At 44.5% G+C, this 21,300-nt stretch overlaps 1 protein-coding gene across 1 annotated transcript in view; it reads right to left on the bottom strand.

The window, feature by feature from the left end:
* The window catches only part of MYRFL (myelin regulatory factor like), a 226,940-nt gene that overhangs the window by 150,028 nt on the left and 55,612 nt on the right, over positions 1 to 21,300 (bottom strand). Inside the window, exons 9-11 of the mRNA XM_075859394.1 lie at positions 13,111 to 13,221; positions 11,974 to 12,064; positions 6,351 to 6,551 (exon numbers count right to left, since the gene is read on the bottom strand). Coding sequence (XP_075715509.1) covers positions 6,351 to 6,551; positions 11,974 to 12,064; positions 13,111 to 13,221 — 403 coding nt within the window. The remainder of the gene's footprint in view (positions 1 to 6,350; positions 6,552 to 11,973; positions 12,065 to 13,110; positions 13,222 to 21,300) is intronic.

Below are 21,300 nucleotides of genomic sequence, written 5' to 3'. Positions count from 1 at the left end.
GTGAACGAGCCGAGTCAAACCAGGAGTGTACGAGGTACCAAACGCAGAGCAGGAGAGTAGTCAGTAAGCCAGGTTCAATATGAAGCAGGGTCAAATAGTTCAAGAAGCTGCAGCGGGGCCAGGAAACCAAACGAGAAGAATCACAAGCAAGGAGGAACAGGAAAGGCAGGTAAAAATAGACAGAGGGCGGGAGCTAGCTCCGTCTGGCCAGGCTGTGATAGGCTCTCCCACTCCTAAGCCCGCCATCCTGAGTGGTGGAAGATGGAGTCAGTCTCACAGACATAGAAGCAGGTGCAGACTGATTACCTATGGGCGTAGATACAGAAGCTGTGCCTGCCATATCCTTAACAGTACCCCCCCTTTTATGAGGGGCCACCGGACCCTTTCCAGATGGACCTGGTTTATTGGGGAAACGAAGGTGGAACCTCCTGACCAATACCCCAGCGTGAACATTCCGGGCGGGTACCCAAGTCCTCTCCTCAGGCCCGTATCCTCTCCAATGGACCAGGTACTGGAGGGAGCCTTTGACCATCTTGCTGTCCGCAATCTCGGCCACCTTGAATTCTACCCCCTCAGGGGTGAGAACGGGGACAGGAGGTTTCCTCGAGGGAGCCAAGGACGGGGAGCAGCGTTTAAGGAGGGAGGCATGAAACACGTTGTGTACTCGAAAAGATGGGGGCAACTCCAGTCGGAAGGAGACAGGATTGAGGACTTCGATGACCTTGTACGGCCCTATAAACCGGGGAGCAAACTTCTTGGACGGGACTTTAAGGCGCAAGTTCTTAGACGATAGCCACACTAGATCCCCGACCATAAACAAGGGGTTAGCAGAACGTCTTCTATCTGCATGAGTTTTTTGTATGCTCTGGGACGCCTCTAGGTTCTATTGAACCTGGGCCCAGACTGTGCACAGTTCCCGATGAACGACCTCTACCTCGGGATTGTTGGAACTACCAGGTGAAACGGAGGAGAACCGTGGATTAAACCCAAAATTACAGAAAAAGGGGGAGACCCCTGACGAGTGACTGACCCGGTTATTAAGGGAAAACTCTGCGAGGGGAATGAATGAGACCCAATCATATTGACAGTCAGAGATAAAACACCTTAAATATTGTTCTAGAGACTGATTAGTCCTCTCGGTTTGGCCATTAGTTTCAGGATGGAAGGCAGAGGAGAAGGACAGATCAATCTCCAACTTTTTACAGAAGGCTCTCCAAAACAAAGAAACAAATTGTACCCCTCTGTCAGAAACAATATTGACAGGGACAACCATGGAGATGCAGGATGTGTTTGACCAACAAGGTAGCTAACGTCTTAGCATTGGGTAGTTTCTTGAGGGGCACAAAGTGGCACATCTTACTGAAGCGGTCTACTACAACCCACACCACCAACTTGCCTTGAGATGGAGGCAAATCGGTGATAAAATCCATGGAGATATGGGTCCAAGGTCTCTGGGGAATGGGCAAAGAACGTAGTAAGCCCGCTGGTCGGGACCTGGGAGTCTTGGACCTAGCACAAACCTCACAAGCGGCGACGTAGGCCTTAACGTCTTTAGGCAACCCAGGCCACCAATAGTTTCTGGCAATGAGATGCTTGGTACCCAGGATGCCTGGATGACCAGATAGTGCGGAGTCATGATTTTCCCTAAGTACCCTTAGCCGGAATTGCAGGGGAACAAACAGCTTGTTCTCAGGAAGGTTCCCGGGAGCTGAACCTTGATCAGCAGCAATTTCAGAGACTAAATCAGAATCAAAAGAGGAAATGATTATACCTGGAGGCAAAATACAAGCAGGATCTTCCTCCGGAGGAGGGCTGGCCATGAAGCTATGCGACAGTGCATCAGCCTTAATATTTTTAGACCCAGCCCTATAGGTGACCAAAAAGTTGAACCTGGTAAAAAATAACGCCCATCGAGCTTGTCTCGGGTTTAGCCTCCGGGCAGATTCTAGGAAAACCAGATTCTTGTGGTCGGTAAAGACCGTTACCTGGTGCCTAGCCCCTCCAGGAAGTGGCGCCACTCTTCAAATGCCCATTTAATGGCTAAGAGTTCGCCGTTGCCAATATCATAGTTACTCTCAATGGGCGAAAACTTCCTGGAGAAGTAGGCACAGGGACGGAGATGGGTGAGGGACCTGGTACCCTGGGACAAGACAGCCCCCACTCCCACCTCGGACGCGTCAACCTCCACGATAAATGGCTCCATTTGGTTGGGCTGAACCAGCACCGGGGCCGAGATAAAGCAATTCTTAAGGACCTCAAAACCCTGGACAGCCTCAGGAGGCCAGCGGAGGAGATCAGCACCCTTGCGAGTGAGATCTGTAAGAGGCTTAGTGATGACCGAGAAGTTAGCAATAAATCTCCTGTAATAATTAGCAAACCCCAAGAAGCACTGTAACGCCTTCAGGGAGGCAGGTTGGACCCATTCCGCCACAGCCTGGACCTTGGCGGGGTCCATGCGGAATTCATGAGGAGTGAGGATTTGACCCAAAAATTGTATCTCCTGCACCCCAAACACACATTTTTCAGTCTTCGCAAACAGTTTGTTTTCCCGAAGGACCGGGAGCACCTTCCTGACATGCTCAATGTGGGAGGACCAGTCCTTGGAAAACACAAGTATGTCATCAAGGTACACTACAAGAAATACCGCCAGGTAATCTCTTAAAATCTCATTTATGAAATTCTGGAAGACCGCGGGAGCATTACACAACCCAAAGGGCATGACGAGGTATTCGAAATGACCTTCGGGCGTGTTAAACGCAGTCTTCCACTCATCCCCCTCTTTGATGCGGATAAGGTTATACGCCCCCCGTAGATCAAACTTAGAGAACCATTGGGCCCCCTGAACCTGATTAAAGAGATCAGGAATCAAAGGAAGGGGATACTGGTTCCTTACAGTGACCTTATTCAAGTTACGGTAGTCAATGCATAGCCTAAGACCACCATCCTTCTTCCCTACGAAGAAGAAGCCAGCACCTACCGGAGAACTAGAGGGGCGAATGTAACCCTTGGCCAGGCATTCCTGGATATACTCTCTCATGGCTTCACGTTCGGGACAAGAGAGATTAAATATCCTACCCTTAGGGAGCTTAGCTCCTGGTACCAAATCGATAGCGCAATTGTATTCTCTATGAGGAGGTAACACTTCGGAGGCCTCCTTAGAGAAAACATCAGCGAAGTCCTGAACAAACTCAGGTAGCGTGTTCACCTCCTCAGGGGGAGAAATAGAATTAACAGAAAAACATGACGTCAAGCATTCATTACCCCATTTGGTAAGATCCCCAGTATTCCAGTCAAACGTGGGATTATGCAACTGCAACCAGGGAAGGCCTAAAACCAAATCGGACGATAATCCCTGCATCAACAGTACAGAGCACTGCTCCAAATGCATGGAACCAACAAGGAGTTCAAAAACAGGGGTATGCTGTGTAAAATAACCATTAGCAAGAGGAGTGGAGTCGATACCCACTACCGGGACAGGTTTAGGCAAATCAATCAAAGGCATAGCTAGAGACATAGCAAATTCCACAGACATGATATTAGCAGAAGACCCTGAATCCACGAAGGCACTGCCGGTAGCAGACCTACCACCAAAAGAGACCTGAAAGGGAAGCAAGATTTTATTACATTTCATATTTACGGGAAATACCTGTGCGCCCAAGTGACCTCCCCGATGATCACTTAGGCGCGGAAGTTTTCCGGCTGCTTATTCTTACGCCTAGGACAGGTGTTCACTTGATGCTTGTCATCCCCACAATAGAAGCAGAGACCATTCTTCCTGCGGAATTCTCTACGTTGTTGGGGGGACACGGAGGCCCCGAGTTGCATAGGTACCTCCGAGTCTTCCGTGGAAGAACGAAGCAACGGAACCTCGGGAGGCATCATGGGGGAGTCAGAGGAGAAAACACAAAAACGTTCAAGTTGTCGTTCCCTGAGACGTCGGTCAAGTCGTACCGCTAAAGCCATAACCTGGTCTAGGGAGTCAGAAGAGGGATAGCTAATTAGCAGGTCTTTCAGGGCGTTCGACAGACCCAACCTAAACTGGCACCTTAAGGCAGGGTCATTCCACCGAGAAGCTACGCACCACTTCCTAAAGTCAGAGCAATACTCCTCAACAGGTCTCTTACCCTGACGTAAGGTCACCAGCTGACTCTCGGCAAAGGCAGTCCTGTCAGTCTCGTCATAAATGAGTCCGAGAGCAGAAAAGAAAAGATCACCGGAGGAAAGTTCAGGGGCGTCAGGAGCCAAGGAGAAGGCCCATTCTTGGGGCCCTTCCTGGAGCCGGGACATAATTATACCCACCCGCTGGCTCTCAGAACCTGAGGAGTGGGGCGAAAATAGAGCCTACAACTCTCCCGAAAGGAGAGAAAAGTCTTCCTGTCCCCTGAAAACCGGTCAGGCAACTTGAGGTGGGGTTCAAGAGGTGAGGTGAGGGGCACTACCATGGTAGCATCAGGCTGGTTGACCCTCTGATCCAGGCCTGGACCTGTAGGGAGAGACCCTGCATTTGCTGAGCCAGGGTCTCAATGGGATCCATAGTAGTGTGAGGGACCAGGGTAGACTAGGTATATGGGCTTGTGATTATGTAATGATGGGGGTAAGGAAACAGGTGAGTCCTAATCTACCCGCCACTCAGTCCCTGCCTACTTGCAACGACCCGCTCTAGGCGATGGGGTACAACTGGGCGACGGTCCCTACGCTCAATAAGTGCACGACAGACAAACAGACAAGGGTACACAGAAGCAAGGGAAAGGGGCAGTTGCCCACGGCAACACCGTGAGCAACAAGAGTGGTGAACGAGCCGAGTCAAACCAGGAGTGTACGAGGTACCAAACGCAGAGCAGGAGAGTAGTCAGTAAGCCAGGGTCAATATGAAGCAGGGTCAAATAGTTCAAGAAGCTGCAGCAGGGCCAGGAAACCAAACGAGAAGAATCACAAGCAAGGAGGAACAGGAAAGGCAGGTATAAATAGACAGAGGGCGGGAGCTAGCTCCGTCTGGCCAGGCTGTGATAGGCTCTCCCACTCCTAAGCCTGCCATCCTGAGTGGTGGAAGATGGAGTCAGTCTCACAGACATAGAAACAGGTGCAGACTGATTACCTATGGGCGTAGATACAGAAGCTGTGCCTGGCAGATCCTTAACAGTAGGTCTCAATATGAGTTGTAGACGCAACATGGTAGGATATTTTGAATCAAAACCATGTCCAAAGTTGCTTTATTTTTTTAAATTTTAAATCAGGGGTTTATAACCTGCAGCTTACAAAGCCATTCTGTGTGACCCCCAGCAGCACAGTGTGGCTAGAACAGTTAGGCATCATGCACACTACCGTGTTTTGTCCGTGATATATGGACCGTACGTCGGCCGTATTTTCTGGACTGACCACAGTTCAGGGAGCCGAGCTCCTAGCATCATAGTTATCTATGCCTCTGCCACTCCGTGGAAATACTGCCCCATACTGTAATCATGTTTTCAGTACAGGACAGTATTCCTGCGGATAGGCAGGGACTCCTAGCATCATAGATAACCGGCTCCCTGAACTGTGGTCAGTCTGGGAAATACAGCCGACATACAGTCCGTATATCATGGACCAAACACGGTCGTGTGCATGAGGCCTTATAGAGGGCACCTTGTGTCTGGCAATGTTATAGGGGCATAAACTGTTACTATGTTATGCCTAGTACAGGTCTGAAGGGGTCAGTGCATAACTGTCATTCTCTTTTTGGTTCCCTTTGAATCCCTCTTTCATATGTTGTCGAATATACTGTAAGGGCCTGTTCACATCAGGGTTGGTTCCGTCGGACCTTTCCGTCTGAGGAACCCCTCAACGAAAAGACAAACGGAAATCATAGGTTCCGTTTGCATTAGCATTGATTTCAATGGTAATGCTTCCGTTGCTTATGGTTTCTGTTTGTCATTGTTGTGTAAGGTATCAGTATCTTTTGACGGAATTAATAGCGCAGTTGACTACACTATTGATTCCGTCAAAAAAACTGAACCCCTCAAGGGAAACAAACACGGATGTGAACACACCGTTACTTGAAGGAGCACAGTACATTGGAAAGGCAGCCATTCTAGCAATTATAGACCCTGCTGAGTATTGTATTGTATGATATGCTACAAATCTGTACTTTTAAGAAATGCATGTAAACAAACAGTAATGTTATGTATAGTGACAAATAAACGGAAAGCAGGAGGAATACTGTAAGTCAATACATTATGAGGCTGCTACTCAGGTCTTCTGCATAGGTCACAGTTTTGATGTGTTTTGAAGAAGCCATATCTTATGTGCCACTTGAATGATGTTTGTACTCTGCAGTGCAGACCAGAATAGAATAACAGTTCCTTGGGGCTCACCTCCTGGATGTTCCTCTTTGCTCGACTGTCAGACGGATGCATGACCGTCCCCATCACTTTTACATTGCCACAGACAACCAGGGCTTCATCTGGTGTGTCAGTGTTAATACCTACTCGACCGTGAGATACCACAGTCTCTGGGACATGCCCTCTCTGCCACAGGACATCATTGTCATTCTCAAACTGCCCAGGGTTCGATGCCTAAAACGAAAAGCATAAAACTATATTTTTCAAAATGCGTGACAAGTTTGTGTTTAACTGCTTGTGGGCTATGGAGCTATAGGTGCTGACTGCGTAGATATATGCTATGCAGTCCATGGTCAATCAACTACAGAATAAGTCATGGATAATAAGCTAATAACTGTTACACATACTGTTTTCATATTAATCCTAGGGCTATGAGATAAACATGTAGATTCTGAAAGTGAACTTTTAAAATTGGGATTGTTCTAATTAACCCTATGTATTTTGTTACTCTTAAGTAATATTTGACATAAATTAGAAAATTAGTAAGGCCAAGTAACAATAAAAAGTTTCTAAAAGAGGAAAACTAAAGAGGTTTTCCCATCAGAGACATTTATGACATATCCACAGGATATGTCATAAATGTCAGATAGTTGCGGGTCCCACCTACAGGACCCACATCTATCTCTAGAACGGGGCCCCATAAACTCCGTCCTACTTCTCTGTGTTGTGGTTGAATCATGTGATTTATGACCATGAATTACAGAAACAGCGTAGCTCGCTGCTTCCGTAACCGCCATTCACTACTATGGGAGTTACGGAAGCCGTGTAGCTCAGCGAGCTACGCTTTTTCTGTAATTCATGGTTGGAAATCACAAGATTCAACCACAACACAGAGTGGTAGGACAGAGTTTATGGGGCCCCGTTCTAGCCATACGTGCGGGTCCCAGAGGTGGGACCCATATCTAGCTGACATTTAGGACATATCTTGTGGATATGTCATAAATGTCTCTGATGGGAAAACCCCTTTAAAGAAATTAATTTTACATAAATTTATTTACTCTTCTTACTCTTTTTAAATGGTGCTGTACTTAAAGTATTCTCTAAAAGGCATCTTACATTTTGAAGAGAATGTTCCCATTCATTGACAGCAAGAAATTATCTTCAAAATGATGATGAATTAAAACACATACAACCTTATACACAAAAACTTACATGCACTGTTGCCCATAGCATCTAATCAGATCCCGGCTCATGTGGTTTGTTTGTTTGTTTGTTTGTTTGTTTGTTTGGTTGTTTGTTTGTTTGTTTGTTTGTTTGTTTGTTTGTTTGTTTGTTTGATTGTTATTGGCAAAATTACATTTTGTGCATGAGGCCCAATGTATTTTAGAATGTTGCCTTGTTGTCTTTTCATAATACTGTTTTTTAATAAATTACCATATTTTTCAGACTAAAAGACGCAGTTTTTAGCAAGAATAAATTTTGCTAAAAACTCGACTGCCGACTATAAGTCGCAGGAAGGAACCCCGCTTCCTTAATTAACTCCTTCCCGACCCATGACCTCCCGGGACGTTATGGAGCAGGGGGATGATGTTTGGAGTGGGCTCACATGCAGCGTCAGCTGCGTTTTACAGCAGTGTTTTTTCCTGTGCATGTCTCCTAAATGTCCTAAATGTCCTTCATGCGAAAACCCAAGGGGGACGGCCCCCTCCCCCTCCGACAGCACAACGCCCCCCCCCCCCACAACACGATTGGTATTGCAGTGTATTGTACCAGCGATCTAATGATTGCTGGTTCAAGTCCCCTAGGGGGACTAATAAAAAGTGTAAAAAAAAAGTTAGATACATTTTCAGGAGTGGAAAAAAAAATAAAAAAATATTTAAAAGAAGTTCAAAAAACCACCCTTTTCACATTTTTCCCCAAGCACAACGGAAAATAAATAAATAAAAAAGACATAAAAAATTGGTATCGCTGCGTCCATAAGAGTCTGAACTATTACTATATACAGTTATTTAAGTCACGCGGTGAATGGCGTAAAACAAATTAAAATTAAAACACCAGAATAGTTGTTTTTTGGTCACCTTAGTGCTAAAATAAATTAAATAAAAAGTGATCAAAACATTGTATGTACTAAAAACTGGTGCCAATAAAAACTACAGCTCGTCCCTCACACCGCTCAATAGAAAAAATATAAAAAAGTTATGGCGCTCAGAACAATTTTTGGTTTTAACAAATAGTTTTTTTTGTAAAAGTAGTAAAATATGAAATTATTTTTTTCTTATTTTCTGTTGTCTAAAACCTGGGTGCGTCTTATAGTCCGAAAAATATGGTCATTATTTTTTTTTAGATTATTTAAAGAGTATGTGCAGCTTCACAACGATTTTTTTTTTACTCCAATGCACCGAAAAAGAAAACTGAAGCAATATTGCAAATAGCCTTAATTGGAAACTTCCTGCCATCTTGTGTCTACAGCTCCTTTTTAGACCTGTATGTCCTCATGGTTACAGACTACACGTGAGCTCTGTGTAGTCTGACTGTGCAGTAATACTCCCCCATACTACCACATTTACAGTGGTGGATTAAGTAGACCATAGGCCCTGAGCTGTTAGACAAACTTGGGCCCCCTTCCCCCACCGCCGCTCTGCCGTGTCTATAGTCAACAACACCTTTTTGTGTGAGCATTAACAAACGGTAGTTCCTGGGTACACAAAGATATAATGAATACAAGGATTTCCTACAACAGACATGTCAGGAGAGGGGACAGATACTCTTTGGATCCAGTGACTCACAGGTGATGTCTTCTCTGATGGGAGTAATTTTCTCTTCTTCTCCATCTGACACAGACCAGTATGGCGACTTCTCCTGATGAGTCATCTTTGCCCATCACTTCTGCAGCCATTTCCAACTTCTATAGAAACACACAAATTTAGACACCAAGGCCTAGGACCATACATTAAAGGGGTTGTCCAGGCACAGACCGTTTTTTTTATACTGATGACCTATCGATGTGCCTGGACAACCCCTTTTAGTCAGACTAATAAATTTGGACCCCAGACTAGATCATAGAATACATACAGACCCAGACCTTCTAAACTATTGCAGTCCCCAGACCCCCTAAACAAATACAGACCCCAGAATAAGCACCCTAAATAAATACAGACCTCAGACCAGACCCATAAATACAGATCACATACCTACCCCCTATGCTAATAATGATCCCAGACCGGACTCCCTTAATACAGACCCCAGACCAGACCCCCTAAACTAATACAGACCCCTAAACTAATACAGACCCTAGACCAGGCCCCCTAAATACAGACCCCATAAACTAATACAGACCCCAGACCCCTAAATACAGACCCCCTAATTACAGACCCCAGACCTCAAACTAATACAGACCCCCTAAATACAGACCCCAGACCTGACCCCCCTGCACTAATAATGACCCCAGACCTGACTCCCTTAAGTAATACACACCCCAGACCAGACCCCCTAATCTAATACAGACCCCAGACCAGACCCTTAAATACAGACCCCTAAATAAAGACCCCATAAACTAATACAGACCCCAGACCAGACCCACTAAATACAGACCTCAGACGTCAAACTAATACAGACCCCCTAAATACAGACCCCAGACCCCTTAAACTAACACAGACCCCTAAATATACAGACCCTAAACCCCTTAAACTGATACAGACCTCAAACCCCCTAAATACAGACCCCCAGACCCCTTAAACTAATACAGACACAAAACCTCCTAAATATACAGACCAGTCCCCCTAAATACAGTCCCCTTAAACAAATCCATCCCCTTATACTTACATAGCAGCTCACCTCAGTCTTCTTTGTGGAATTTTGCTGCTGCACAAGGACCTGCGGTCATGTGACCAGCAGGTCTCTAAACAGTAGTAAAAACTTCAGAGATGAGGTCATGTGACCATATGTCTAAAGGTCCTTTTGCAGGACATATACAATGACGTTTTGTCATGGTTTTTGCCGCGATTCGTGGCAAATACGTTACAAAATTACATTGTACTTTGGGCAGTCATGGGCCCCCCAGGAGCCTCGGGCAGCCACGTAAAACACCCAATGATGATCCGCCACTGCATATTTATATTAACAAGAAGTAGGGTCTAGCTAGAAAAGAGCATGATTAGGTGATCAGGCTACACAAGGCTTGTTTGTAGTATGCAACCATGGAAACACATACTACCACACCTATTCGAGTTTGGTGGACATCTCATTCCAAAGCCATGGGCGTTAATATGGAGTTGAGCATCCTATAACAGTGCCACGTTTAAAGTCACGGAGCTTTGCATTACAACGCATACTACGAACAATGTTTGTCTATGGAGATTGCATGGCTGTGTGTTTGAATTTATGCTCCTGTTTGCAATGGATGTGGCTGAAATACCTGAACTCAATAATTAGGAGGAGCATGCACTTTTGGCTATATGGTGTAGGTCTTAATATGAGTTGTAGACACAACATGGAAGAATATTTTTGATCAAGCCCATTGACAAAGTTGCTTCCTTTTATTATACTTTAAATCAGGGGTGCACTACCTGCAGCTTACAAAGCCATTCTGTGCGACACCCAGCGGCACTGTGCGGCACTGTCTGGCATTATTATGGGGGGTATAAACCGTGACGGCGTTATGCCTCGCACAGGTCTGAAGGGGTCAGTACATGACTGGTATTCTCTTTTTGGTGCACTTGAAATCACTTTCTCATTTACTACCCTCTCAGGGCCTGCGCTAGGCATAATGCAGTGTGTCAACTTTACCCAGAGTGATCCTCTAAAAGGGTAGGTGCATGGCCACGCATGCATGCTGGTCTCTCTATTGTATTTTATGAGAGTTGCGTAATTCGGCAAAATTGGAACCCCACCTTCCAGAGATTTATGGTATACACAGTATATATGTCAGAAAAGTCCCAGATGAAAATACTTCATTAAGTTTTATTGCAACCCCTGGGAGTGGTACAATCGGACGATGTGGCCCTCAGACCAGAAAAAGTTGTATACCCCTGTTTAAGATGCATTGAAGTAATAAAAAAAAAATGGTTGTAAGTGTTGGCATAGCCATAAGACTGAACAACCCATTTAAAATACTCCTAACAAAAGCCCTTTGTTAACATATACTGGCATCATATTGGGATAAAAAGTTCATTTTGTCTCCCTTTCCCTCCAACAGCCATTAATTCTGGGATGAGACTTTCCAGATAGATGCAGTTGTCCATTAGTTCTAAATAGAACTTCACCCCTGCCCCATGTAGCTGACTTCACCCTCCTTCCATTTTACCATCTTTGATCTCTGGTAGGTCTTTGTATTTCAAGGATAAGGCAGTATTAAAATAAACCCATGTATTGCTTCTGCCGGCAGATGTAAACTCTTGTGAAATATCTTGATGACATCTTTTCTTTCACATCCAAATCTGAGTGATGGGGAATCACATGTGCTGACATAAAACTTCATCACAGAGGAAAGTGTCCCTAACAGAGTGTCAGTTGTCTATGCCAGTGTTTGCCGTCTGTGTAAACGCATATTTAGTAACAATACCAGCATGGATAATGAGATTACAACTGTACGGCATGCTTCATCTTCGGTATTTATAACGAAATATTATACCAAAATGAGTAAAGAAATCACACATACCCTTACAATGATCCTTTCAGAGACATGTGCTACAACTAGATGGGGCTCCTCCTTACTTACAGCATACAAACCAACCACCAACATAAAATACCTGTAAAAAGGCAACCAGGGAAAGGGTTTTCAAGCAAGACAGGATTAACATAGACAATGCTCAGCTACTGTAACTGTGAATAGCCCAAAAGAATAGGTGTCACTTTCAGAACCAGTTGAAATTAACCACATAAAATAAGAGATTATTTAAAGGCTATATATTCCTTTGAACACTTACTTTGTTTTTGTTTTTTTAAATAAAACAATGTATGATGCGGTTTAATGCAACTTTTTAATTGTTTTTTATTTTTAAAAAAACAAGTTTACTTTTGGAGATACAGCTTCTATGTATCCTGGATATATAGAAGCTGTATCTTGCACTGAAACCTGAATCCATCAGGTCAGCGGATCCTACGGCTTCGGTGACAGCATGTCCTGCGTGACTCTGACATGCAGGATTCAGCTGCTATCGATCACATCTAAGTTCATAACAAAGGGAGATGTGCTGCCGACAACGATAATATTTTCTGCTGCATAGACTATGCGATTAGCCGATGAACGAGCGTTTGGCAGATCTTTGACCTGTTTACACAGGGCAACGATCGGGAACGAGCATTCAGGCGAATTATCATTTGCTTGATCATTGGCCCATGTAAAAGGACCTTAACTCTTAAAAGGGTTGTTCACAACCGGACAACTGATGGCCTATCTCAGTTTTTGGGGCTCCGTGTATTTTTTATGGAGGCTGACAATGTCAAGGAGCTGCTGAGCAATAGAGTTTTATTTCTGACCATTTGCATTCTTTACCTCAATAAATAGGTTCTGCCAGTACACATGGTAAATTTTACTTGCCTTTGCAAATATTTACCCATCTCAGAAAAAAACATGTAATTTTGAAGCAGGTTTACACAATGGGAGGTATGGTCATAAAAAGAGAGTGTGAAATATGAATGATAAACATAGACTGACTTTGTAATAAAACAATTAAATCTAATATGAGAATTTTTCTTCTAGTTCAATCAGACAAATACTATTTAATTGCATTTACTAATTAGTATTATTACGTGATATAAAATGATGGAGTTAAGCACATGCATTGTACAGTACCTCTGATCTGGATTTGGTTTCCCTTTCTTCCTCATGTTATTTGCTGTAGTTTCACTAAAATGTAACCTTCCCAGGGTTACTTTAGTGACCTGATCAGGGGGCAAATTTACCCTACAAAACATAAAAACAATTTTGCTAAAAAAAAAAAAATTGCTCACCTTGAATCACAAATTGTAAACCCAAAATTCAACCAGAATATACATGATGTTATCTAGGAAAATCACTGGTTGAGAATTTTGTTTTAGAGGACCAGGTTTTTCCAACAGGACAAAGTAATATTCTTTTAAAAATGATGCAGAAAACTGGTGTCAATTGCTCTTCTATGTTATATAAAGTTCAGAGTTTTTATGTATTACTAAGGGCCGGTTCACATCAGCGTTGGCTTTCCGTTCAGTGGTTCCGTCTGAGGTTTCCGGCGGGTGAACCCCTCAAAGGAAAGTCAAACAGAAACCTTAGCTTCCATTTGCATCACCATTGATATCAATGGTGATGGAAACATTGCTAATGGTTTCCGTTTGTCACCATACCGGCAGGTTTTCGTTTTTGTGATGGAATTAATAGCTCAGTCGACTGCGCTATTGACTCCGTCTAAAAAACGGAAACCTACCGGAATAGTGACAAACGGAAACCATTAGTAATGTTTCCGTCACCATTGATATCAATGGTGATGCAAACGGAAGCTAAGGTTTCCGTTCGACTTTTCGTTGAGGGGTTCACCCGACGGAAACCTCCGACTGAACCCCTGAACAGAAAGCCAACTCTGATGTGAACCAGCCCTAAGGCTTCGTTCACATCTGCGTTGTGGCATCTGTTTTAGCAGATCCGTTGAAATTTAAAAAAAATGGACAGACTGACTGATCCTAGACTGAATGCAACGGAAGGTAAAATATGTTTGTTTTTGACGGATCAGTTTACCGGATCCGTCTAAAAAACTGACTCTTTTCTTTCCGTTTGTGTCAGTTTGTCATCAGTTATACTACGTTTTTAACGGATCCGTTTTTATCTTTGCATCTCTCTTGCTTTCATTTTTAGTCTGCGCATGCGCAGTAAAAAAAATTGGATCCGTTAAATATAATGCATAAGGCCCTGTTCACATCACCGTTCGCTTTCTGTTCCGGGGTTCCGTCTGAGATTTCCGTCGGGTGAACCCCGCAACGGAAAGTGTGGTTTCACTTTCACTTTCCGTTGCGGTGTTCACCCGACGGAAATCTCCGACGAAACCCCGGAACGGAAAGCGAACAGTGATGTGAACAGGCCCTAACTGATACAAACAGATGAAATGTCAGTTTGTATCCGTCATCCAACGACTTAAATGTTAAAAAAAAGCCTGAAAGCTCCTTTTCGTCAGGCTTCAGTCGTTTTTGATGGAAACTATAACGCAACAGACTACGGTATTTCTTCAATCAAAAAAAAACAGAAACCTGACGGAACGAAGCCTAACTGAGCACAACTGATGCAAAAATAAAACCCATTGAAATCAATAGAGTTTTTTACGGAAATGTTAACTTCCGTTCGTGTGGTCCTCTGCCGGATACGCTACAACAGAAGCCACAACACAGATGTGAACGCAGCCTAATATAACTGTCCGGTCTAATACATTTAAAGCTATTTGGGCGTGTTTAAAATTCAGATAAATAGTCCTAAACAAAATCAAATACTAGCACTACAGCGCGATTTCCCTTTCAGAGGGTGAGGTTTTATAAAGTTGTCTAGTCACTCATAGACTCAGATTTGCATGCTTGTTAAGAGATCCAATGGCATGAAAATTCTTGATTGACATTTTGTGGCACTGATATCAAGAGCAACTTTCCGGTCAGCTTTTTGAGTTCCCATTCTAGTGTATTTGGGATTCTTTTCATTGATTAAGTTTCATTATACTCTGGTAGTTTAGTGCACGAAGAGAACAGAATCATAGTGTACTATGTATTAGCCAGTCTTATTATATGCCTGATCTTCAACGAAGGCAGCAGCAAAACAAGATGTCGGAAAGAGCAATGAGAAAATCGTGTAAATAGTGTTGATACAAGTTTGTAATGTCTTTTCATTTTAGAGCACTTATTAAAAGTGCTGTTATTTCAGTGAATATCAAAATCCTGTTTATAGTAAAGGTGTCGCGAACATTTTTTTTTAATATCAATTTGCTTTTAGTGTTTTATTAAAATAGATTTTATTTATTTGTGTGTTTGTGTTTTACTTATTTTTTTCTAACTTTTTCTTCACTATGGGGGCTGCCGTTTTTTTAAAATCTCTGTATGTGTCGATTAACGACACATACAGAGATGGAATACGGCACATACATCCCCATAGAGAATGCGAACGGGAGCCGTTCCATTCACTATGGTGTACGCCGTCTGTGTGGGAACGGCGCATGCGACGCTCCCACACAGTCCAAATGGAAGGTCTTCGGCCGAGCGACATCCGGCGCCATTTTCTTGTGGACCAGAAGCCGCGGCCGGACAGTAAGATGACTACTTCCGGTCGCGGCTTCCGAACCTTGTGATTAGAAACAAGCACTAGGAGCGGACGGACCGGAGGCAGTGGCGGCGGCTGGAGCAGGTAAGTTATGTTTGTGTATGTTCGTGTTTTAGTGTGTGACTACCACTGTATGTAAGCCTACTACACTGTGTATTCGCTCAAAAAATGGCGGCACACAGTGTAGGAGGTTTGAACATTCAATCTCCTCCTTTCTCCTGGCACTAGCCAGGATAAAGGAGGGGGGATTGTTTGAGGACGCTAGAGCGAGTGTGTCTTCTCAAATTTTGCAGTATAAAGCCATGTGGTTGCTTTACCACATGACAATGCTGCAATTTTGGGAATTGCTCCCTCTAGTGACCAGCACAGGGGAATGTTATAAATTAGAATCCAATTTATAATATTTCCTGACTTGTGAAAAAATTAAAAAAATTAGAACAATGTCTAATCATGTATATAATAACTGTTTAACAAAAAAAATAAAAAAATTCTAGCGACACATTCCCTTTAAGATAGGCTTCTTTTTTTGCACATTGTTAAATACGTCAAGTTAAATACAGTGGAAAAATCATTTGACATGAATCTTCTTAACCCATGGGCAGAAACTCTGCCTACAGAATATATGTCTAATATGGATATGTCTTAGTTTTACCAATTTTGTTTAACCGAACATTTATAACCTGTCAGTAACAGCAAAGCGATCAATAATGGCTTAGAGAAAAAAATATTTCCTCATAAAGACAACCCTTTTTTTGAAAAAAAGGCTGGCTTCTCTTACGGTTTCTATGCATACATCTTCCCGCAGCAGCGGTCAGGTCTTAATACATGAGGAGTTCCTAAGCTTGGACCCTCCTTTTTAAAGTCCATATGCTCTAACTGGGCATATGGACAGGAGTCGTTGTAAGACAACCCCTTTACCTATCTGACCCCTACATGCATGACATACCAATCTAAAAAATGTAAGAGAGAGATCTCCCATTTGGTAAATTGTATGGCCAGACAGCTTTTCATTGTATGTATGGGCCTTTATAAAGGCCTTTGCTCTGTTGAAGGGCCACTGGACCAGGGGCGTAGCTAGGGTGGTGGCGGGCGGGCCATGTTCCCCCGGGCGCAACCTAGAGGGGGGCGCCAGCGCCACCTCCTCCTGCACTATAATTGTACCTGTGTCGATAGGACACAGGTACAATTAGAAGCAATGAATGACCGGGCACGTTCCGTGCCCGGCTATTCAGCGCTTTTGTACCAGTGAAGCGACTGGTACCTTTTGTACCAGTGAAGCTTCCATCGATGAAAGGCGCTGATTGACAGGGAAAGTCATAGTTTCCAGCCAATCAGCGCCTTTCATAGACGCTTCGTTCAAGCCCCAGGAGACCTGCGCAGAAGAGAGCAGGTCTCCATTGCTGCCGGCCGGCGTGGGAACGGGATTAAGGTAAGTTTGAATAGTGGATGCCAGTCACTTGAACCTTGACATGGGTAAGAGATATTTGCACACAATGTACAGTTTATTTTCATTGGGATATATTTCCACTTCTTGTTAATCTCTGTAAGGCTGGGTTCACACGACCTATTTTCAGGCGTAAACGAGGCGTATTATGCCTTGTTTTACGCCTGAAAATAGGGCTACAATACGTCGGCAAACATCTGCCCATTCATTTGAATGGGTTTGCCGATGTATTGTGCAGACGACCTGTAATTTACGCGTCGTCGTTTGACAGCTGTAAAACGACGACGCGTAAATGGACTGCCTCGGCAAAGAAATGCAGGACACTTCTTTGCCACGTAATTTGAGCTGTTCTTCATTGAACTCAATGAAGCACAGCTCAAGAATTACGAGCGTCTCAGACGGCTCGCAAAATGCGAGGAGGAGCATTGACGTGTGAAACGAGGCAGCTGTTTTCTCCTGAAAACAGTCTGTCTTTTCACACGTAAATGACAGCTAGCGTGTGCACATACCCTAATTGTACATGGACTGTTGTCCTAGATATATTGAGTAGAGAAATCATTAAGTGCACATACGTTTGATGCATCTATCTCCTAGTACTTCTCATTTACACACAGTTGGCTGTTTGCACACCACTTCTCTATTATGACTGTCATTTAATATAGGTGTGCTCAGTCTGTTCACACAGTGATGTTCTGTGTGACATGTGTTCTGGTTGTCCATTCTTTCTTGTGGTTCTCATATCTATAAAGTTTACATATGTGTTTATTTTAATTGATTCAATAAACTTTTATCTTTTAACCCATCCTTTGTGTGTCAGACTCCTAGTTATAGGTTTTGTTGTATATTCAGCGGGTCCACCGTTACCACCATGCTTATTATGGGCCTGTGGCCCGGTTCCCGATAGAGCCCACACATCATTGTGAAGGGCCATTCAACATGAACTTTCTAGGGAACTGTTTGGTGTCCTCCATTTAGGTATAGTATATGTAAAGGGGGGCTATATACAGGGGTGGGTGATCTGTGGAGCGCTATATACAGGGGTGGGCTATATCTACAGGGGGCTATATACAGGGTTGGGCTATACGTGGAGCACTATATACAGGGCTGGGCTATATCTACAGGGGGCTATATACAGGGGTGGGCTATCTGTAGAGCACTATAGGGGGAGTTATTTGTGGGACACTATATACAGGGGTGGGCTATATGGGGGCACTATCTACAGGGGGCTCTATGGCAGACACTATCTACAGGGAGCACAGTGTGTGTATGGTGCTATTATAATTAGAGGTGCAGTGTATGGCGCTTTTATATTTTTTTGGGCGTAGTGTGTGGTATAATGATAACTTTATCTTTGTTTATAGGTGTAGAAATGTTGGAAAAGTGAGAAGCTGAAGACATCTGAGCGGCAAACTGCAGAAATTGGCTGTGACCGGGAGAAGTCATCATAGAGGTCTGGACCGGATGGAGAAAAAGAACTAGAATCTGAGACGTCACCGGTGAGTCACTTAATGTAAATGGTTATTCTGCCTCTAATCAGTAATGTAGTCACTGTATGATCTGCAGCGAGATGATGGGGGGTATGATTATGATAGGATTTATTTTTTGTGAAACAGCAACTCCCAGCATATCCTTACTATTGTTTGGACCATGCTGGGAGCTGTAGTTTGACACTGTACAAACCTGTACAGTAGGGGTTGCACTAAATTGAGCTGTATTTGTGCTGGTGCTGTATATATGCACTGAGCTTGGTTCTGGGGCTGTATATATGTACTGAGCTTGGTTCTGGTGTTGTGTATAGAACTATATTGCTTGTAAAATGTACAAATGTTTTTATGCTCGCGTTACAAAAAAAGAAATGTGGAAAAGAATTGACACGTCATTGATTGGTAGAGAAAACAAACACGGAGAGGAGGAAGGAGATGTCGGGAAAGAGGTTGGGCGGGGGCGCCAAACTGAATCTTTGCCCCGGGTGCTGGAGAGCCTAGCTACGCCTCTGCACTGGACTGCAGTTACTATGGTAACTATGGCACAGAGGGAGTCCAAAATGGAGTCAGATCTCTCTGGTCAATCAACGCAGTGGTATTGAAAATCGACCAGTCCTGTAGTAACAGGTCACAAAGAGGTGTGGCTCTATGAGCTCAATGTTAAGCGTATAGAGGATTGATTTAGGGATCAATTCTGCATTGCCATGTCATGGATGACATCATAACCCCACCTCCTGGCTGAGTTATAATACCCAGTGCATAGAACCAGCAGGGGCAGTCCACCGGCGGTGAGACCAAGAGGCCAGAAGACCGGAGGAAAGCCAGAAAAGAGCCAGAAGAGGTGTAGGGACAATGTTGATAGAACAGGAGCAGCAATACCTCCAGCAGAAGAAGGCCAAGATATAGAGAGCCATTCGAGAAAGGAAGCTCCTCCCACCAGAGAGAGCCAAGGGAAATCCTATCCTTTTATGATTATATTGGAAGGGGACCCAAAGGAAGACTGTGGCTTAGGAGATGAGCTATAGACCATAGCTTGTGTCCAGGCTAATAATAGCCTATGTACGCATGTATAGGCAGCCAGTGAGATTGGACTGCAGTCATTACCTACCTGTGGATTACAAGTGGAGCCAGTGAGAGTCAGCCAAACTACCTGTTTATGACAGTTGGAGCCATTGAGAGTCTACCTATCTTTGTGTGGATGCCAGTTGGACCTGTGTGGTGATCACTGGGTGGATTGCCTAGGTGATTTGCCTACCATGAGGAAATATCTTCCCAGTACTTCTCAGTGGATTATAAAGAAAACCAGTGAGGACCCATCTGTGGTATTACCTGTGGATTATAAGGATTTCAATAAAGCCCCCTTCCATATTGTATTGTGAATCATTTGTGAGTACAGTGTTCCCCTGACTTACGTTTGAATCAACTTGCGATGGATTCAACATACTATGGTCTCTAAAGAGTCATCGCAGGTTGAATGCAGTCTCAGGTTACAATGTGTTGGTCAGCGGCAACAGGCGGGCAAGGAAGCAGCGCCATGACCGGGTAGCCGCACGCAATTGGATCGAACATCCAGGCATTCAGCTTGTGCCCAGTACATTACAGACAGGACAAGCGCTGATTGGATGTTACCTTTCAGCCAAATAACGCTTGCAGGGTTTATTTCTTACAGCCAATCAGCATCATTAATGTACTACACTACATAGCGCCTGTAAAGGATCTGCCAGGCACAACTTCTGTGTATACTCCCATAGGTAATCAGTCTGCACCTGAGTCTATGTCTCTGAGACTGACTCCATCTTCCACCACTCAGGATGGCAGGCTTAGGAGTGGGAGAGCCTATCGCAGCCTGGCCAGACGGAGCTAGCTCCCGCCCTCTGTCTATTTATACCTGCCTTTCCTGTTCCTCCTTTGCTTGTGATTCTTCTCGTGTGGTTTCCTGGCCCAGCTACAGATTCTACTATTTGATCCTGCTCCATACTGACCCTGGCTTACTGACTACTCTCCTGCTATTCGTTTGGTACCTCGTGCACTCCTGGTTTGACTCGGCTCGTCCACCACTCTGTTGCTCACGGTGTTGCTGTGGGTAACTGCCCCTTTCCCTTTGCTTTGTGTTCCCTTGTCTGTTTGTCTCGTGCACTTACTGAGCGTAGGGACCGCCGCCCAGTTGTACCCCGTCGCCTAGGGTGGGTCGTTGCAAGTAGGCAGGGACAGAGTGGCGGGTAGATCAGGGCTCACTTGTCCGTTTCCCTACCCCCGTCATTACAGCGCCACACTTTTCCCCTGTAGATAACGCCGCACTATCCCCCCTGTAGATAGCGACCACACACACCCCAACCTTTTGGATTGGGCTATACACCCTCTCCTTGCAGAATCCCAATTTTAATCCCATTGCCGATGCTCTGGCTGGGACAACGTCACATGTCGATATATGTATAGAGACGCCCAGGGGCTCCACCTAGAGCGGAATCCCTGACTAGAGCGTTGCCGACGCTCTGGCTGGGGACATCTCAACGCTCTGGCTGGGGACTGCTCTACTGGAGGAGCCCCTAGCGTCACTTTCCATATATGGACAATGACGTCAGAGGCTTCTCCTGAAGCGGAATCCCTGGCCAGATCATTGCGGACGCTCTGTCTGGGAACTCCTCCTGAAGCGGAATCCCAGGAAAAAAGGAGCCCCAATGGTGCTATCTACAGGGGAGGGGGGTTGTAGCGCTATCCACAGGGTAGGGTGTGTGTGGCGTTATCCACAGTGGGGGGGAAAGTGTGGCGTTATCTACAGGTGGCACTATC

This window comes from Rhinoderma darwinii, chromosome 3 (assembly GCF_050947455.1).
Source record: "Rhinoderma darwinii isolate aRhiDar2 chromosome 3, aRhiDar2.hap1, whole genome shotgun sequence".
NCBI classification, from domain to species: Eukaryota; Metazoa; Chordata; class Amphibia; order Anura; family Rhinodermatidae; genus Rhinoderma; species Rhinoderma darwinii.
Note: the sequence above shows the minus strand (reverse complement) of the source record. Positions and strands in the feature narration are given on the sequence as shown.